We start from the raw sequence: 21,051 nt of genomic DNA on the forward strand, positions 1-21,051 counted from the left end.
AGAACTTGTCCACTTCCCCCAATTTTCTGGTGCAAACGCAGAGAGACAAAGATGTTCCCAACCATGTTGATTTCATCCAGAAGCTGATGGAGAACTTCAAGGCTTGTTTTGATGACTTCACTGTTGGAAGAGAACTGCTGCTGCTCATCCAGAACCCCTTCTTGGTCACAAATGTGACAAAGTTGTCAGAAGAAGCAAAACAGATCTTCAAATGGGTTGATGTTGCATCGCAGCAAATGGAGTTGATTGAGCTACAAGAAAATGTGTCTCTTGAAAGAGCAGGCTGGTGATTGTGACCCTGTCACTTTCTGGGGAAAGATGGTGCCTGCAGCTGATGTCCATGTTTTCAAGAGACTAGCACTAGACATCCTGACCATGTTTGCCTCCACATACAGCTGTGAATCAGCCTACTCCACAGTGAACTTTAATAAAAACAAATGACTTTATACTAGTAATCAAATACACACAATATAGGTCACTGATGTTTACTTTGTCCATAGTGTCTGACACATGCACAGACACGCGCGCATGCACACACCAGCCCATGCACACTCACATGCATGCACATTTTCCATTGTTATCGTATCTATTTTATCTAGTGGTCTACAGGAGAGGTGTAAAGTGCAGAAAGACGATAAAGAGCGCATAAAAATATAATTTTGACAACGTGTGTTCAGGAATTAGGAACTGTGGGAAAGGATTTACAACACAGCTAGCTAAAACTAATAAATACATTTCTTTCTAATCATCAATTAAACTGTACTGTTTTGTGAAACTTCTTCCTCTTCTAACATTTTTTTAATTTAGCAGATGCTCTTATCCAAGGCAACAATTAGGGGTAAGTGCCTTGCTCAAGGGCACATTAACTAATTTTTAATCTAGTCAGCACAGGGATTCGAACCAGCAACCTTTTGGTTACTGGCCTTACACTCTTAACGGCTAGGCTAACTGCCTTCTTCTTCTTCTTCTTCTTCTTCTTCTTCTTCTTCTTCTTCTTCTTCTTCTTCTTCTTCTTCTTCTTCTTCTTCTTCTTCTTCTTAAATAAATAAATAATTACCAGCTATGGTCTTGCTCCCACTTTCTTTTAACAGCTCCAAAAATCAGAATGGTTCATAGAAAAAACTGTTTTAGTCACTCGGCTCTTTGGTCTTGGAACTCTCTCCAGACCATTTTGAAACTCCAGGTTGATTGACTCTCATGTTACTGAGGAATGTGATTGTCACCAGCAATTTCATAAGGTGGTACATATTGATTTGATCTATGATGTCTCTGTATGTAATTGTAATGTATGTGTGTCTATGTCTATAATTAGCTTAAGGTGTGTTTATGTCTGTAAATTGTTGTCTGAAATTTGTCTGAAACTTTGTTCCCCCCTGCTGCTATCTTGGTTGGACCAGGTCTCTCTTGAAAAATAGATTTTATCTCAATGAAAGTAAATAAATAAAGGTTAAATAAAAAATTATTAATAATAAATAAATACAAATACTGAACCCATAAAATACCATAAAATACCTTTCCCAGTTTATTCGCAGCCTAAAGCTGGTGTGACTCTGCTCTCTGCTGGTTAGAAGTCAGAACTGCAGCTTGGTGAATGTTACAGCTCAGCTCTCCTGCTACGTGCACACCCCCACTCCTGTCGACAAACAATCGAAACCTGCATGCCAAATCTCACAGAGGAAACACAGACACTGTCTTTGACCAGTAATGGGATCATGTCATCGCACCCTCAGCCACTTTCATAACACACGTGTGTGGAGAATGGAGGATGAGAGGAAGAGAGGAAGGATTTAGAGAAGTAAAAGAAAGAACAGGACTGACCGACTGAATCATTGATTCACTCACTTTTCCCCCATTTCTCCTCCACTCCACGCTCTCTCCTCCCCCATCTCTCCCACTCATCTCTTTCTCTCTCTTCTCTTTCCTCCCTTGCTCCAGATGAACAGCATGAACAGTGTCAGTATTTCAGAGGACATCAAGCCTCCTACAGGTCTCCAAAATCTGGGGAACATCAACTACAATTGCACCAGCCCTGGAGGCATGTCCAAACACATCTGTGCCATTTGTGGAGACCGATCCTCAGGTGAGAAATAGGGACTCACCGCAGCCCTAGCCCCCGATACAGGTGGCAGTGACTCCACTATTGTCGTTACTTTTGTTGTGGAGATTCATTCCCATTTATTTTAGATTTTGTGAATTACCTCATTGTAGATTTTGTTCTCCAGTCCTCATCCAATAACAATGGACTATGACATTGATTAAGAGGGAAAGGTATTACATTTTTGGAGCAGTTTCTCAGGAAAAGCAGTGGAGTTTATGTTTTGCATGTTGTTTACCCAGGGAAGCACTATGGTGTGTACAGTTGTGAAGGCTGCAAAGGCTTCTTTAAGAGAACCATCCGGAAAGACCTCTCCTATATGTGTCGAGACAGCAAGGATTGCCTGATAGACAAACGACAGCGCAACCGCTGTCAGTACTGCCGCTACCAGAAGTGCCTAGCCATGGGCATGAAGAGAGAAGGTGTGTGTAAGTGTATGCATGTAGAGAGAAGGAAAGAGGGAAGGAGGGAGGGTGTGTGCTCTTGTGAGTGTGTTGGGGGGCGGGTCTGTAATGTATGGGTATTTATTGGTATGTGTGGTATGTCTACTGTACTGTACTGTGTTGTACTGTAACTGCTGTAAGCATGTGTGGCAAAGGTGTTCAATATGTTTCAATTTGCTGTATCCCTTTGGAGTGGTTTGTTCAGTTGGACTATCTCTAACCTTTGACCTTTGCCCTGTGACCCCATGCAGCGGTGCAGGAGGAGAGGCAGCGGGGGAAGGAGCAGGGGGAGAAGGAGGTGGAGTCCACCAGTAGTTTTAATGAGGAGATGACCGTCAATAAGATTCTGGACGCAGAGCTTGCCGTGGAGCCCAAGACAGAGACATATGCCGATGAAAGCCCCGGCAACTCGGTAAGGATGACATAGAACATAAACACAATCAGAGCATTACTATTGAACATGGAAATAACATCTCCCTCTTGTAAATGCTATCCATTTAATGTTAAATGGCTAAGATGGAATATTATTCAGATATGTTGTATCTCTCTTTATCTTCTGTCTAGACGAACGACCCAGTCACCAACATCTGCCAGGCAGCAGACAAACAGCTGTTCACCCTGGTGGAGTGGGCAAAGAGGATCCCTCACTTCTCAGAGCTGCCCTTAGACGACCAGGTTATTCTACTACGGGCAGGTACAGCACTTAGTACTCATACTCAAAGTACTCATAGTTTTTTCTTAGACAGAAGCACACTTTGATTAGAGGGGTAGAAAATCTAACCATAGTCATAGTCTATTTTCACTCTGGTTATAGCTATCAACCATATTGATGTTGCACACACCAGTTTCCAATCAGAGCCATATCTGTGCTGTACATATTCTCAGTAGTGACTATTTTTTTAACAAAACAGCCCAACGCTGATCTATGCTGGGATATTCCTGGTGGGATATTTCACACACACGTGGAACGGAAATGTCACACAGCATCACTAATGAGCTGAAGAGGTTTTAATATCCTGATAGAAAATAGAGAGAGAGAGAGACAGAGAGAGAAACAGAGAGAGAAACAGAGAGAGAGACACAAAGGGATAGATAATATGAAGAGAGAGAGAGAGTTAACCCAATAGTTACCCGGACTATCTGCATTGACCTTTTTTGCACAAACATTTTTGACTCAACACATACGCTGCTGCTACTGTTTACTATCTGTCACTTTATTCCCAGTTATGTACACATTTACCTCAATGACCTCGTACCCCTGCACATCGACTCGGTACTGGTTCCCTGTGTATATAGTAAGTTATCGTTACTCTGTGTATCTATTATTACTTTTATTATTATTTGTTTTACTTTTCTATTATTTCTCTATATTCTCTCTCTCTGCATTGTTGGGAAGGGCCGTTAGTAAGCATTTCACTGTTAGTCCACACCTGTTGTTTACGAAGCATATAACAAATACAATTTGATTTGATTGATTTGATTTGAGATGAAGAGAGAAAGAGAAAGAGATATTTGAAGAGAAAGTCAGAGGGATAGAGAAGTGGGGAGATAGAAAAGGAGAGATATGAAGCTAGAGGGTGAGATGAGATAGAAAGAGAAAGGAAGCAATAGATAAACACTAGCATCCATGTGGTCCTCTGTAGCTCAGCTGGTAGAGCACGGCACTTGTAATGCCAAGGTAGTGGGTTCGATCCCCGGGACCACCCATACACAAAAAAATAAATAATGATGCACGCATGACTGTAAGTCGCTTTGGATAAAAGCGTCTGCTAAATGGCATATTATTTATTTATGTTGGTTGCCAAGTTAAAGTAAATGGAAAGGGGTATACCTGGTCAGTTGTACAACTGAATGCATTCAACCGCATTTAACCCAACCCCTCTGAATCAGAGAGGTGCAGGGGGGCTGCCTTAATCGACATCCAAATCATCGGCGCTAGGGGAAAAGTGGGTTAATTGCCTTGCTCAGGGGCAGAACAACAGATTTTTACCTTGTCAGCTCGCTCCCTGTGTGTTTGTGTATTTATGTTCAGGCTGGAATGAGCTCCTCATCGCGTCCTTCTCACACCGCTCTGTCACAGTGAAAGACGGCATCCTATTGGCCACAGGCCTCCACGTCCACAGAAGCAGTGCCCACAGTGCCGGAGTGGGCTCCATCTTTGACAGAGTATTGACAGAGTTGGTGTCTAAAATGAAAGACATGGAGATGGACAAGACAGAGCTGGGCTGCCTTCGAGCCATCGTCCTCTTCAATCCAGGTCAGTGGGTCATATCTGCTTGGTAACAGCAGCATTTCTGATACGAGTTTGTTAAATTACGTCATTTTTGGGGAGGTATTTTATTAGGATCCCCATAAGCTGTTGCGAAAGCAGCAGCTACTCTTCCTGGGGTCCACACAAAACATGAAACATGACACAATACAGAACATTTAATAGACAAGAACAGCTCAAGGACAGACCTACATCAATTTAAAAAGGCACACGTAGCCTATATATCAATACATACACACAAACTATCTAGGTCAAATAGGGGAGAGGCGTTGTGCCGTGAAGACAACTTGAAGATAAGTTTGCTATGTGAGATGGAAGGGAGTTCTATGCAATAATGGCTCTGTATAATACTGTACGCTTTCTTGAATTTGTTCTGGATTTGGGGACAGTGAAAAGACACCTGGTGGCAAGTCTGGTGGGGTAAGTGTGTGTGTCAGAGCTGTGTGTAAGTTGACTATGCAAACAATTTGGAATTTTCAACACATGAATGTTCCTTATAAGAAGAAGTGATCAAATCAAATCAAATTGTATTTGTCACATGCGCCGAATACAACAGGTGTAGGCCTTACCGTGAAATGCTTACTTACAAGCTCTTAACCAACAATGCAGTTTTAAGAAAATAGAGTTAAGAAAATATTGACTAAATAAACTAAAGTAAAACAAAAAACATAATACAAGTAACATCATAAAATAACAACAATGACGCTATATACAGGGGGTACTGGTACCAAGTCAATGTGCGGGAGTACAGGTTAGTCGAAGTAATTTGTACATGTAGGTAGGGGTAAAGTGACTATGCATAGAAAATAAACAGCGAGTAGCAGCAGTGTCAATGCAAATAGTCCGGGTGGCCATTTGATTAACTGTTCAGCAGTCTTATGGCTTGGGGTAGAAGCTGTTAAGGAGCCTTTTGGACCTAGACTTGGCGCTCCGGTACTACTTGCCGTGCAGTAGCAGAGAGAACAGTCTATGACTTGGGTGACTGGAGTCTTTGACTGATGCAGTCAGTCTCTTCTCAACTCTTAGCCAAGAGAGACTGGCATGCATAGTATTTATATTAGCTCTCTGGTTACAATGAATAGCAAGACGTGCTGCTCTGTTCTGGGCCAGCTGCAGCTTAACTAGGTCTTTCTTTGCAGCACTCAACCACACGACTGGACAATAATCCAGATAAGACTAAACTAGAGCATGCAGGACTTGCTTTTTGGAGTGTGGTGTCAAAAAAAGCAGAGCATCTCTTTATTATGGACAGACCTCTCCCCATCTTTACAACCATTGAAACTATATGTTGTGAGCATGACAGTTTACAAACTAAGGTAACACCAAGTAATTTTGTCTCAATAGCCACACCATTCTTTTGGTGTCTGTGAAATGCGTGGGCAGAATGACTGTATCTTAATGTTGTGGTGTGACTAGGACTTTGGACCAGATTAAATTTAGATCAATATTAACCCGCAGTAACCGACAACCACATAGCATATCATTGTTTTTATTTAGGCGATGTTGGAGGTGTAACTGCGTTGGAACTGTCCAATCGGTGAGCGGCTTCTCCTGTGGTCATTGTCATAAAGCCACACCCGTCCCACCAATGTTAGAAGTTCAGAACGAGAAAGTGTAGGCTATAGAAAATAATGACGCTCAAATTGAAAATGATTCAATTAAATAAGAAGGATTTATATTCCAGTGTTCAAACTTCTAACACGGCTGCATGGGATTTCTACTAATGCGACTCGGTGCATCCAATGGCAATGTCTGTGGCAGGAATAATGCCGGGAGCCGCTTGTGGATTTGACATTTCTAACGCAGTTACATCTCCGACACCGCCTAAACAAAAACCATGATATGCTATGCGATTGTCGGTTACCGCGGATTAACGTTCATCTGATTGAATCCTGGCCTTTGTGTAAGTATCCAGTTTGACTGAAGTGGAAAAGGAGAGGAAAGGTGTGTCTAGTCTAACAGGAGAAGGCGAAGTTATAAAGGCATCAGACTGACTGTGAAGGCTATGTTGTTGCAGATGCAAAGGGGCTATCCAATCCACCAGAGGTGGACGGGCTCAGGGAGAACGTCTACGCCTCGCTGGAGTCCTACACCAAAGCCAAGTACCCAGACCAGCCCGGCAGGTACACTACTCAGCTCATATACACAGGACACATCCCAATACAATCTGATAACTTCCATTTTCTCCTTTATGTTTATTTATTTATCTTTATTTCAAATAAATGGTTTGTTAACTGTAATATTATGGACAGCTATCAGGCACACTCAATTATCTGTGGGGAAAAAGTTAAAGGAAAGTGAGCCATTCCTTGAAAAGAGGACATGAACAAAAGAAGACCATTTAAGAGTATTATGACGTGGTCATAGTCAGGTTTAATCTTTGTTTCTTGTGACTTCCCCATCAAAGTATACAGTGTAATAAAGGCAGCGGTTATGTGTTATCTATGTGTTTACATATGCAGTGCATTTGGAAGGTATTCAGACCCCTTGACCTTTTCCACATTTTGTTACGTTACAGCCTCATTCTAAAATGGATTTGATTGTTGCAAATGTATAAAAAAAACTACCTTAAATATCACATTTACATAAGTATCTCGACCCTTTACTCAGTAATTTGTTGACAAACCTTTGGCAGTGGTTACAGCCTCGAGTCTTCTTGGTATGACGCTACAAGCTTGGCACACCTGCATTTGGGGAGTTTCTCTCTTTCCTATCTGCAGATCCTCTCAAGCTCTGTCAGGTGGCTGCACAGCTAAATTGGGTTCAAGTCTGGGCTCTGGCTGGGCCACTCAAGAACATTCAGAGACTTGTCCCGAAGCCACTCCTGCGTTGTCTTGGCTGTGTGCTTAGGGTCGTTGTCCTGTCACAGTCTAAGGTCCTGAGCACTGGAGCAGATTTTCATCAAGGATCTCGCTGTACTTTGCTCCATTCATCTTTCCCTCAATCCTGACTAGTATCCCAGTCCCTGCTGCTGAAAAACATCCCCACAGCATGACGCTGCCACCACCATGCTTCACCGTAGGGATGGTGCCAGGTTTCCTCCAGACGTGACGCTTGGCATTCAGGGCAAATAGTTCAATCTTGGTTTCATCAGACCAGAAAATCTTGTTTCTCATGGTCTGAAAGTCTTTTACTGTGGAGTGGCTTCCATCTGGCCACGCTTCCATAAAGGTCTGATTGGTGGAGTGCTGCAGAGATGGATGTCCTTCTGGAAGGTTCTCCCATCACCACAGAGGAACTCTGGAGCTCTGTCAGAGTGACCATTGGGTTCTTGGTCACCTCCCTGACCTTTCTCCCCCAATTGCTTAGTTTGACCGGGTGGCCACCTCTAGGAAGAGTCTTGGTGGTTCCAAACTTCTTCCATTTAAGAATGATAGAGGCTACTGTGTACTTGGAGACCTTCAATGCTGCAGAAGTTTTTTGGTACCCTTCACCAGATCTGTGCTTCGACACAATCCTGTCTCGGAGCTCTACGGACAATTCCTTCGACCTCATGACTTGATTTTTGCTCTGACATACACTGTCAACTGTGGGACCTTATACTGACAGGTCCCCCAGTTGACAGATCATGTCCAATCAATTGAATTTACCACAGGTGGACTCCAATCAAGTTGTAGAACCATCTAAAGGATGATCAATGTAAACAGGATGCACTTGAGCTCAATTTTGAGTCTCATAGCAAAGGGTCTAAATACTTATGTAAATAAGGTATTTCTGTTTTTTAGCAAACATTTGTTAAAACCTGTATTCGCTTTGTCATTATGGGGTATTGTGTGTAGATTGCTAAAGTATATAAGTATACATATATATATATATATATATTAATCAATTTCAGAATAAGGCTGTAACTTAACAAAATGTGGATAAAGTCAAGGGGTCTGAATAATTTCAAAAGTTACTAGGCTGACTGTTTTCAATGTGTATGATGTGTACTGCATCTGGGCCTGGCTGCATAAAACACTTTAAGTAAATTTTCCCCTTATCTTTACCCTTAACGTTTCATTAACTTTAAGTCAGTTGCACAAAACATTTAAAGGTGAATTTCCCCCTTAAATTAAGTGGAAAAAGTTAAGGGTGCCCACCAGGTCCCTAAACTGCTTCATTCAGAATGGATATCAATGTAAACAGCATGTGTGGAGGTGAATTTTGCTTTCATCTGCTCTGTTTAAAAAAGGAAAACATCAACCAGCTAGCTAGCTACTTAGCTAAACAATGGAAGGTGCACAATCAGTGAAGGCTCCTCAGAGGAGGAAGGGGAGGACCATCCTCCCCAGCGAATGTCATAAAAATAAAATGTAAAACTTTTAAAAAGTTATACTTTTTAGATAAAACTATACTAAATATATTCACGTCACCAAATAATTTATTAAAACACACTGTTTTGCAATGAAGGTCTACAGTAGCTTCAACAGCACTCTGTAGGGTAGCACCATGGTGTAGCCGGAGAACAGCTAGCTTCCAACCTCCTCTGGGTATCTTGACTTCAATAAAAAACCTAGGAGGCTCATTGTTCTCACTCTCTTCCATAGACTTACACAGTAATTATGACAACTTCAGACTTCTTTCAGCATTAACTGACATGTTGTCCACCCAATCAAATGATCAGATAATTAATCTAGTACTGAAAGCATAAGCTACAGCTAGCTAGCACTGCAGTGCATAAAATATGGTGAGTAGTTGACTCAAAGAGAGCGAAAGACAATAGTTGAACCGTTTTGAACAAATTAATTTATTCCAAAATGAAGAAGCAAGAGAGAGATAATTCGTCATTTTTTTCACTTTCAGTTTTTCTTACTTAGCTAGCAAATGCAGCTAACTAGTTCAGACTACTCAAACACCCTGCTCAAACAGAGGGATGCTATGTTAGCTAGCTGGCTATGACTATCCAATACAACACTGGAACTCTTCCAAGTCAAGATAAGCTTTTGGTTTTACAAATGTTTTGCCACCGGGGCCCGCCAGTGTAAGTGCTAAACTGCTTACTGACTGTACACTGTAATGTTACCGCATGATTGTAGCAGGTTTACAAACTCGTTAGTTCTATTAGTTATGTTGACTGATGTTACTTTGGTGACAACAATGTAGGCTGTCTGTAGCGGTTATGATATTGTTTGTCTTGGAAAGGTTTTTTCGCCTGGTCACATGCATCTGATGTGTTGTGCATTGAAGTCCACAAGCGAAGGGAAAAGGTGAGAGGAGGAGCGCGCATAGAAGTGAGAAGGAATACAACGTGGCTGCTATGAAAGTGAACTGTGTTTACATGTGATCAGGGTTGGATTCATTACACTGATTCTGTTGAAAAACGTTTCTTAAACGGAAGCAAATGGAACGAAACGTGGATAAACACCTGAATTTGTCCAATAGAAACTCTTGTTTGCAACTGTTGGACTAATGATTACACATTAGATCCGCTAGATGCAAGCAAGAGTGTGCAAGGCGGTATTGAATGTGTCACTGTCTGTCCATGTGTCACTGTCTGTCAACTGATATTTTTGTCTCGACCTCTGTGCGCCTACATTTAAACTTTCATTCATAGTTTAGGTTGTAGTAACCTCATGATAGGTATAGGGAAAATGTGAGTATCATGTCGTAGCCTAAACCTATCACTGTTACATTGAACTGGGTGAATGGGATATGAATGACAGTCATCAAATAGGCTGTAATATAAATAAGGCCATGCTCATTAAAAAGAAAATCGTCCTCCCTCATCTTAAACGGCACCGACTACCACTGTGCAAAATCCAAGGCTACAAAGCTAGCTAGCTAGTTAGATGAGTATATACAAAAAGTATTTGATCCCCTGCTGATTTTGTACATTTGCCCACTGACAAGACATGATCAGTCTATACTTTTAATGGTAGGTTTATTTTAACAGTGAGAGACAGAATAACAACAACAAAATCCAGAAAAATGCATGTACAAAATGTTATAAATTGATTTGCATTTTAATGAGGGAAATAAGTATTTGACCCCTCTGCAAAACATGACTTAGTACTTGGTGGCAAAACCCTTGTTGGCAATCACAGAGGTCAGACGTTTCTTGTAGTTGGCCACCAGGTTTGCACACATCTCATGAGGGATTTTGTTCTACTCCTCTTTGCAGATCTTCTCCAAGTCATTAAGGTTTCGTGGCAACTCGAACCTTCAGCTCCCTCTGCAGAATTTCTATGGGATTAAGGTCTGGAGACTGGCAAGGCCACTCCAGGACCTTAATGTGCTTCTTCTTGAGCCACTCCTTTGTTGCCTTGGCCGTCTGTTTTGGGTCATTGTCATGCTGGAACACCCATCCATGACCTATTTTCAATACCCTGGCTGAGGGAAGGAGGTTATCACCCAAGATTTGACAGTACATGGCCCTGTCCATCGTCCTTTTGATGCGGTGAAGTTGTCTTGACCCCTTAGCAGAAAAACACCCCCAAAGCATAATGTTTCCACCTCCATGTTTGAAGGTGGGGATGGTGTTCTTGGGGTCATAGGCAACATTCCTCCTCCTCCAAACACGGCAAGTTGAGTTGATGCCATAGAGCTCCATTTTGGTCTCATCTGACCACAACACTTTCACCCAGTTATCCTCTGAATCTTTCAGATGTTCATTGGCAAACTTCAGATGGGCATGTATATGTGCTTTCTTGAGCAGGGGGACCTTGCGGGCGCTGCAGGATTTCAGTCCTTCACGGCGTAATGTGTTTCCAATTGTTTTCTTGGTGACTATGGTCCCAGCTGCCTTGAGATCATTGACAACACCCTTCTGTGTAGTTCTGGGCTGATTCCTCACCGTTCTCATGATCATTGCAACTCCACAAGGTAAGATCTTGCATGGAGCCCCAGGCTTAGGGAGATTGACAGTTATTTTGTCTTTCTTCCATTTGCGAATAATCGCAACAACTGTTGTCACCTTCTCACCAAGCTGCTTGGCGATGGTCTTGTAGCCCATTCCAGCCTTGTGTAGGTCTACAATCTTGTCCCTGACATCCTTGGAGAGCTCTTTGGTCTTGGCCATGGTGGAGAGTTTGGAATCTGATTGATTGATTGCTTCTGTGGACAGGTGTCTTTTATACAGGTAATAAGCTGAGATTAGGAGCACTCCTAAGTAGAACAAAATCCCTCATGAGATGTGTGCAAACCTGGTGGCCAACTACAAGAAACGTCTGACCTCTGATTGCCAACAAGGTTTTGACACCAAGTACTAAGTCATGTTTTGCAGAGGGGTCAAATACTTATTTCCCTCATTAAAATGCAAATCAATTTATAACATTTTTGACATGCGTTTTTCTGGATTTCTTTGTTGTTATTCTGTCTCTCACTGTTCAAATAAACCTACCATTAAAATTATAGACTGATCATTTCTTTGTCAGTGGACAAACGTACAAAATCAGCAGGGGATCAAATACTTTTTCCCTCACTGTAGCTACTCTGCAAGCTAGCTTGATGTACTAGAAAGTAATATAAACAAGTTGAGAAAAAAGTAACTATTACAAGAAACGTGGTTTATTATCTCCTGAAGCAATTTGGTTATCCTGTCTTGATAGTAGAAGTTCTATTTTGCTATCTCACAAAATGAAAGCGATCTTTATGACGAGACGTTTAGTTAGTGAATCAGGGTGTCTCCATGGTAACCAGGTACTCTTTCTGCCATACATGCCTTCAAACCCCTTAAGTATGCCCTTACCTAAGGAAATAATTGAGGGGCTCTATGCAACACACTTAAATTATTTTTTAAGGTAAACACTTAAAGGAAACACTGAAGATGTTTTATGCATCCGGGCCCTGATCCTTTTTCCTTCTTGTAAGGTAATGTCAAAGGAACATTTCCATCCTGGATGGAAAATAATGTTCTATTTTATTCTATTCACCCTCCTCCTAGGTTTGCCAAACTGTTGCTGCGTCTCCCCGCCCTGCGCTCCATAGGCCTGAAGTGTCTGGAGCACCTGTTCTTCTTCAAGCTGATAGGAGACACTCCCATAGACACCTTCCTCATGGAGATGCTTGAAGCGCCGCATCAAATCACATGACACAAATCCCCCTTCTCTCTGTATTAGCCTAGGCAGGCGATAGTGGGCGCTAGAGCTGCACTATCATCTATTGATGTGACCAGCTGGTAATACACTTGTGTCCCCCTTGTACCGGCTCGTACATAAAGCATCCTCCATTCAGGCTGCAAAGGCATCATTTTCCTCCTTAACTAGCATTAATGGCTGTCTGTCTGTCAAAAAATATATATAAGGATAAATATGTGTACTGTCTTAATAAAACACCATTTTACACCACCATTTTCCGATTTTTGGACAACTTAGGATGTTGCACACCTTTGGCTGAACGCGGTTGTGCAACATCCTAAATTGTCAGAAAATGGTGGTGGAAAATTGGGCACATCAAATTGGGCACGTCAATCCTAGGCAATAGTGCAGATCTAGCGCCCACTATTGGCTGCCTAGGCTATCTCTGTATATACTCCCACAATGTAATTGATATGAAGATGAAACTTGATTCAAGTTGTAAAACAGACATATTTTGTACCAAGCACAAATTATTATTATTGTCAAAAATGTGTATTTTCTGGGGTGTGGGGAGGGCCTGGTTTTAAGGGGGAGGGGTATGGTGTAAAAACTACACTGTTAAAATACATTATAATAGAATTGTTGCAATATGTTTGGAGTAAATAGGTAATTTCAGGTATCCATTTTAAAAGCAACCCAATGCAGTATTAAAAAGCTTATTTTATTCAAAGATGAATTGTATAACATTTCTTCAGAATACTGTGATACCTTTCATGGACCATCCATATACTGCGTCAGAATGTCTTGTTTCCTCAGTGAGCCACTAGATGTCGTGAGTAGACCTATGTACCAGTAGTTCTCAGCTGGCTAGAGAATCTGCCAATGTGCTATGTGTTGTATTCAAATGATGGGGGAATGCGTCCAATAGGCAAATATCCAGTACACGGAGCGAAGGAAAGTACATCAAATAGAATCCTCCGAATTCAGAATTGACCCAACGTGGTTGAGATGTGACCAAGGAAAGGGGGGACTCATGGCTAAATGTGTAGAATAGCAGGAAATTAGCTTTAAAACTGCAATATTTTCTCTCAGCCTCATGGCAAAATTGTAGAATTGCAGGAAATTAGCTTCAGACCTTGCGTATGGCCTCACAAAACTGTGGTAAGCCACTGCCTGTGTGGGAGTCTGGGAGGACTGGCACTGCCTGGCAGGCGGTACACCCGGCCGGGCCAACGTTGACCATTGCCTCTGTTGAATTCAGCCATTTCTCTTCATTTCTTCATCTTCATTTTTTGAAGTTTTAAATTTTTGGACGATTTTATTGTCGACAGGCTACTCACATTGTATTTTTTCAAGTTTTAAGTTTTAATGTCACATGCACAAGTACAGTGAAATGCCTTTCTTGCAAGCTCCAAACCAAAGAATGCAGTAATCAATGTCAATGTAGCACAAAAAATAGCATAAGGTAGAACGAAACCACAGGAAGAAATAAGAAGAACACCAGAAAGTAAGAAGCTATACACAGGGTTAGTCAGTTCCACCACCATATTTATTTTTCATTATTGTTTCGTTTTTTTTCTCCCAAGAATGGGATGGAAATAAAAATAACCAGCCTAATAATGAAGATTAGCATCCTAATTACATCCTAATTTCTTCTGACAAGCTTTAGTCTACATTTTAATAACATTTTACTGCAGTGGGCTAAATCAGGGTCACACAGAGTGTTTCTTGGTAGGCTTGAACAAATCTACTTTGAAACAAAAATCTACACCTCACAGACATGGTTATGGGTTTGAAAAAAAGAACACAGGTCATTTGACTGAAGGAAAGGGCAACTTCTTCCGTAAAATAAGAGGCAAAATGCAAGACGTGTGCCACCATTTTTTAATAAATATTTTCATATGGAAATATTAGGTCTAAAAGGATAATATTGAACACCTTTATAGGCTTATAATTCAATATAAAATATAATTTTGTCAACACAATGAATAAAATGTCCTGAATAAGCATCCCACTGGGCAAAAACTGATTGAATCAATGTTGTTTCCACGTCAAACAAATAAATATATAAATGTGATGACGTTGAATCAACATGGAAAATTGATTGAATTTGAAAAAAGTCATCATTGTAAGGGAATCTTTTGTCCATCTTTTAAAGCTGCAATATGTAACTTTTGGGCCGACCCAACCAAATTCACATAGAAATGTGAGTTACAGATCTGTCATTCTCATTGAAAGCGAGCCTTAGAATACCTTTTTGCATCTTTTACTTTCGGTTTGTTACAACAGCTTCAAACAGCTGAAAATACAATATTTTGTGTTATGGAAAATATATTTCAAAGTGGTTTAGATGGTACAGTGATTCTCTACACTATACTTGCTTGTTTTGTCACATAAACTGACATTTTTGCAACCAGGAAATGGTGGCGCGATTTATGCATAGTGCATCTTTAACCTAAATCCAATGATATGGGGAATTTTGGGCGGGATTTCACGTTGAATTCATGTTAGTTGACAACTAAACCAAATGTAAATCAAAACTAGACATTGAACTGATGTCTGTGCCCAGTGGAATAATACATTGGCAAGGTCGTAAATAAATATTTGTTATTTTCTGTATTCTGGATTTGCTAAATTATCATTTTATTCTAGTTTCACAAAGCATTCAGTGTTTTATTATTAATTAAAGTAAGTAATTTATAGCCTATAAGTTATATGAGGTGTGCTGGTACAGTGGCTTGCGAAAGTATTCAACACCCTTGGCATTTTTCCTATTTTGTTGCCTTACAACCTGGAATTAAAATTGCTTTTTTGGGGGGGTTGTATTATTTGATTTACACAACATGCCTACCACTTTGAAGATGCAAAACATTTTTTCTTGTGAAACAAACAAGAAATAAGACTTGAGCGTGCATAACTATTCACCCCCCCCCCCCCCCCCCCCCCAAGTCAATACTTTGTAGAGCCACCTTTTGCAGCAATTACAGCTGCAAGTCTCTTGGCACATCTAGCCACAGGGATTTTTGCCCATTCTTCAAGGCAAAACTCCTCCAGCTACTTCAAGTTGGATGGGTTTTGCTGGTGTACAGCAATCTTTAAGTCATACCACAGATTCTCAATTGGATTGAGGTCTGGGCTTTGACTAGGCCATTCCAAGACATTTAAATGTTTCCCCTTAAACCACTCGAGTGTTGCTTTAGCAGTTTGCTTAGGGTCATTGTCCTGCTGGAAGGTGAACCTCCGTCCCAGTCTCAAATCTCTGGAAGACATAAACAGGTTTCCCTCAAGAATTTCCCTATATTTAGCGCCATCCATCATTCCTTCAATTCTGACCAGTTTCCCAGTCACTGCCGATGAAAAACATCCCCACAGCATGATGCTGCTACCACCGTGTTCCTGGGGTGATGAGAGGTGTTGGGTTTGCGCCAGACATAGGGTTTTCCTTGATGGCCAAAAAGCTCAATTTTAGTCTCATCTGACCAGAGTACCTTCTTCCATATGTTTGGGGAGTCTCCCACATGCCTTTTGGCATACACCAAACGTGTTTGCTTATTTTTTTCTTTAAGCAATGGCTTTTTTCTGGCCACTCTTCCGTAAAGCCCAGCTTTATGGAGTGTACGGCTTAAAGTGGTTCAATGGACAGATACTCCAATCTCCGCTGTGGAGCTTTGCAGCTCCTTCAGGGTTATCTTTGGACTCTTTGTTGCCTCTCTGATTAATGCCCTCCTTGCCTGGTCTGTGAGTTTTGGTGGGCGGCCCTCTCTTGGCAGGTTTGTTGTGGTGCCATATTCTTTCCATTTTTTAATAATGGAGATAATGGTGCTCCGTGGGATGTTCAAAGTTTCGGATATCTTTTTTAACCCAACCCTGATCTGTACTTCTCCACAACTTTGTCCCTGACCTGTTTGGAGAGCTCCTTGGTCTTCATGGTGCCGCTTGCTTGGTTGTGCCCCTTGTTTAGTGGTGTTGCAGACTCTGGGGCCTTTCAGAACAGATCAGATCATGTGACACAGATTGCACACAGGTGGACTTTATTTAAGTAATTATGTGACTTTTGAAGGTAATTGGTTGCACCAATTCTCTCAGAGAACAAGGTGACTGCAGGCGGAAGGGGCAGCATGGGCCCTGGAATGTGAGAGATCACAGACAATCTCACACCTACACACACAGACAGTGCGCGATCTGAGGTAGAGCTCAACTGGCACATTGTCAAGATGTGTTAAATTATCAAAACCCATCGGTGTGGCAACAGCAAGCTGGGGACAACATATAATAATATGCCATTTAGCAGACACTTTTATCCAAAGCGAATTACAGTAATGCGTGCATACATTTTTACGTATGGGGGGTCCCGGGGATCGAACCCACTACCCTGGCATTACAAGCGCCATGCTCTACCAATTGAGCTACAGAGGACCACATATGACCTCTTTATATGATTTCTTCAAACCAAGCTGCTTACCTATTGCAGATGCAGTCTTCCCAGCCTGGTGCAGGTCTACAATTTTGTTTCTGGTGTCCTTTGACAGCTCTTTGGTCTTGGCCATAGTGGAGTTTGGAGTGTGACTGTTTGAGGTTGTGGACAGGTGTCTTTTATACTGATAACAAGTTCAAACTGGTGCCATGAATACAGGTAACGAGTGGAGGACAGAGGAGCCTCTTAAAGAAGAAGTTACAGGTCTGTGAGAGCTAGAAATCTTGCTTGTTTGTAGGTGACCAAATACTTATTTTCCACCATAATTTGCAAATAAATTCATTAAAAATCCTACAATGTGATTTTCTGGAGAAAAAAAAATCTCAATTTGTCTGTCATAGTTGACGTGTGCCTATGATGAAAATTACAGGCCTCTCTCATATTTTTAAGTGGGAGAACTTGCACAATTGGTGGCTGACTAAATACTTTTTTCCCCACTGTATCTAGTTTATATTCTACTTTCTAATATTAGGATATGTAGCTTCTATTTTGAAGGACTTCAATTGTATTTGCATATGTTTTAGGTAGGCTATACATAGGCTACTGTAAAATGTATTTTTGTTTTTCTTGGTATAGAATCACCATAATTTTAATCAATTGAATTAAGCTAAAATATCAGGTGAAGAAGCCGGGTGTGGAGGTCCTGGGCTTGCGTGGTTACATGATGTCTGCGGTTGTGAGGCCGGTTAGACGTATTGCCAAATTCTCTTAAACGACGTTGGAGGTGCACCTGTGTAATGATCATGCTGTTTAATCAGCTTCTTGATATACCACACCTGTCAGGTGGATGGATTATCTTGGCAAAGTAGAAATGCTCACTAATAGGGATGTAAACAATTTGAGAGAAATAAGCTTTTTTTGCATTTGGAACATGTCTGGGATCTTTTATTTTAGCTCATGAAACATGGGACCAACACTTTACATGTTGTGTTTATATTTTTGTTCAGTATATTAGCTTTTTGTCATCCTTATTGTCCTCCAGCCACTTTTATAGGACATTCTAAAGGTCCGATTGTGACGTCATCACTTCCAACATTCCATTCACTGTAATTACATGTTTTGACACAAATCAGCTACTTTGACCACTTTGACAAAACAACTTAGACAAAATGTATGAGCGGATGAAATCTACCTCTAATTGTCTGCTTTTCAAATCTGAATTCAAAACAGGAATAGCTTCTACAAATCAAGAGGTAGAGCCTGTTTTAGTAACCCATCAACTGCTTTCATTGAAGATGCAGTAAGTCATGTCAGAAGATAGATGATTCATTACTTACCAACAACAGCTGCAAATTCCAATAAAACTACATCACGTTTTGAAGTTCACTTTCCTTGCTTTGTGTAACAACACTATCATGAATCTAGCAAATAAGTTTTGTGGGTCAGAGTGCAGTATTTATTTAGTTTCATAGCACAAAGTTATGCTAGTTAGCATATTTCTCACACTGGCTTTAGCCATGGAGGGTGCAGGCCTGCCAAGGCAACTACAGGGGGGTTGCCTAGAAACATGTGCCTCGGCGGGAGACAACATCTTCATAGAGCGACAAATTCCCATGATTTGTGAATCTGTTCGGTCCGAACATCTAGCGCGACAGCTAAAATGGCTTTGAAAAAATACAATTTCAACTAATAGGGAGAAGTATCTACCAAAAGAACTACATTATGGCATGACCTGGAACAACTACTGACCACAACTACTGACCAAAACTACTGACCACAACCACACAACTACTGACCACAACTACTGAACACAAAACTACTGAACCACACAATTAATGACCACAACAACACAACTACTGAACACATAACTACTGACCACACAACATACTGACCACAACTACTGACCACAACTACTGACCAAAACTACTGACCACGTCCATACTGTTGGGCCCAAAGAACCTGCAACACAACCACACAACTACTGACCACAACTAGGGCTGATACGGTAACCATATTACCGCCACACCGGCGCTCACAAGTCATGACGGCAGTCAAATTCTATGTGACCGTTTAGTCACGGTAATTAGGCTTCTCCAAGCTCAGATGGTCATTACCAGCCTACCAAACATGCTAACTGCCTTGTACTCAGTACTCTATTGTCCCTCTAATCACGCTGACATTAATGCAAATGTGATTGAAAATCTAATCAAATGTATGAATGACATGTATTTTTTCAGGTGCCCCTGTTTCGAGACAGGTGCATGATAATGGTCCGTTCTAAATCAAAACAAATTTCACACATATATTATTTAGTATATGTAAAGACAATATTAAATCAAGAATAGTGTGATGGGGGGGGTGACAATATTAGCCTATCAGTTGTGAATTATATATTATCACTTGTGAATGATGCTCAGCTTAAGGCAAGAAACAGCTAAATGCTTTTTTTTGCGACTTCTTCAAATCATAGTTGCACACCTCATGTAGCCTAGCCCATAGGCCTATATGTTCTGATAAGGTTTGTATGACAACTAAAGTGGCCAAATAACTTCTTAAAATGAAGCACATTAATCCACTTTATAACGAGTGTAGAGCCTAACTGGCATACATACACAGTGCGTGAGTTTCAAGTTTGAGGAAGAACATTTTCACCATAAAAATGCACCCTAAAAATAAAAGCATTACATTACACCACATTTGTGGTCACTTTTGAGAATGGTGTTTTCCTGCTAATGGAACATTTGCACTTACAGCCTACTGCCATATGCGCATTGCTGCGCTTATAAAGTTAAGAAATAGCCTAATAGTGTATCAACATTTTAAGCTAAATGTTCTCATCTGTTGCATCAGGCTCATTGCTTAAAACAGGTTTGTTGATGCTAGTGGTTGTATTAATTTGTGATCTATCGCATCCCACAACTGTCCCAGACTATGTTTGGAATATTTATTTCTCGCATAGAATAGAATAGGTCAACTTTTGTAGTGTGGGGGATAGTAGATTGACATAGGCTAGTGCTTTTGTTGTTCATTAGGCCTGCTCATCATGTTCACTGATGAAAAGTAAATGTGGACAGTTCTTCCAATGTCTTCAATATGCGCCTCGGAATTGGATAAGGACGTGTGCAGTTGCGTCCCCGATGTATCTGTTTTCACTTGTAGCCTGTGAGAAAGACCCGATCACGTGATGGAGAGCCACATGAGTGAGAAGTGCTTCGGCACAAGGGCACAACGGCCACTGGACGCAAAAGGCATAGATTTTTGTAGGAGGCATTACGGCCACACAAAGGGGATGCAGTCGGGAAATACGAGGCATTATCAAGTGCTCGTCAAATAGTGAATGAGAGACTGATGAAGTGTGTACAGCCTGTCCAAAAAGCAAAGTAGAACTCATACATTTGGAGAAAATGTATTTTATATTTTATTCAGCTATGTTCAATTGTATTCTTCATACTATAAAATAATATAAAATAATGCCACAGAATTTGCTTGACAATCACCAGCTGACCAAATTTCATGACTGCCACAGCTCTAACCAGAACTGCTGACCACAACTACTCACCACACAACTACTGACCACAACTACTGATGACAATGTGGTGTCGAGACAACGATGCTGATATGCTGTGTAGACAAGAAATCCACGGACACTGTACTTGATTATAATGGTTTATTATATCAAAGGTTCCAGCGTCAATTTACAGATTTCTGCAGAAATCCGGAGAACAACTAACCCAATCTAAAAATGATTATTCTCCCCGTTCTTTGTTCAAACATGGTATTTATCCTATGTAACATAATATGGGTGTTTTGAATAGACCAATCCCTGGCTTCCA

At 41.0% G+C, this 21,051-nt stretch overlaps 1 protein-coding gene across 5 annotated transcripts in view; it reads left to right on the forward strand.

Annotated features, from left to right (window-relative positions):
* Positions 1–13,540, forward strand: part of LOC311148951 (retinoic acid receptor RXR-gamma-A-like) — a 49,715-nt gene extending 36,175 nt beyond the window's left edge. For 2 of the 5 annotated variants that reach the window (XM_084185993.1, XM_084185997.1), the window contains 7 exons: positions 1,936–2,080; positions 2,338–2,523; positions 2,790–2,950; positions 3,103–3,232; positions 4,571–4,795; positions 6,825–6,930; positions 12,672–13,540. In XM_084185993.1, the coding sequence (XP_084042119.1) occupies positions 1,936–2,080; positions 2,338–2,523; positions 2,790–2,950; positions 3,103–3,232; positions 4,571–4,795; positions 6,825–6,930; positions 12,672–12,819 (1,101 nt within the window). In that variant the 3' untranslated portion in view covers positions 12,820–13,540. The remainder of the gene's footprint in view (positions 1–1,935; positions 2,081–2,337; positions 2,524–2,789; positions 2,951–3,102; positions 3,233–4,570; positions 4,796–6,824; positions 6,931–12,671) is intronic. The other 3 variants (XM_084185995.1, XM_084185994.1, XM_084185996.1) reach the window with 3 other exon arrangements.
* Positions 13,541–21,051: the final 7,511 nt, after the last annotated feature.

The sequence above is a fragment of the Coregonus lavaretus genome, assembly GCF_964263955.1.
Source record: "Coregonus lavaretus genome assembly, chromosome: 21".
Classification (NCBI taxonomy): domain Eukaryota; kingdom Metazoa; phylum Chordata; class Actinopteri; order Salmoniformes; family Salmonidae; genus Coregonus; species Coregonus lavaretus.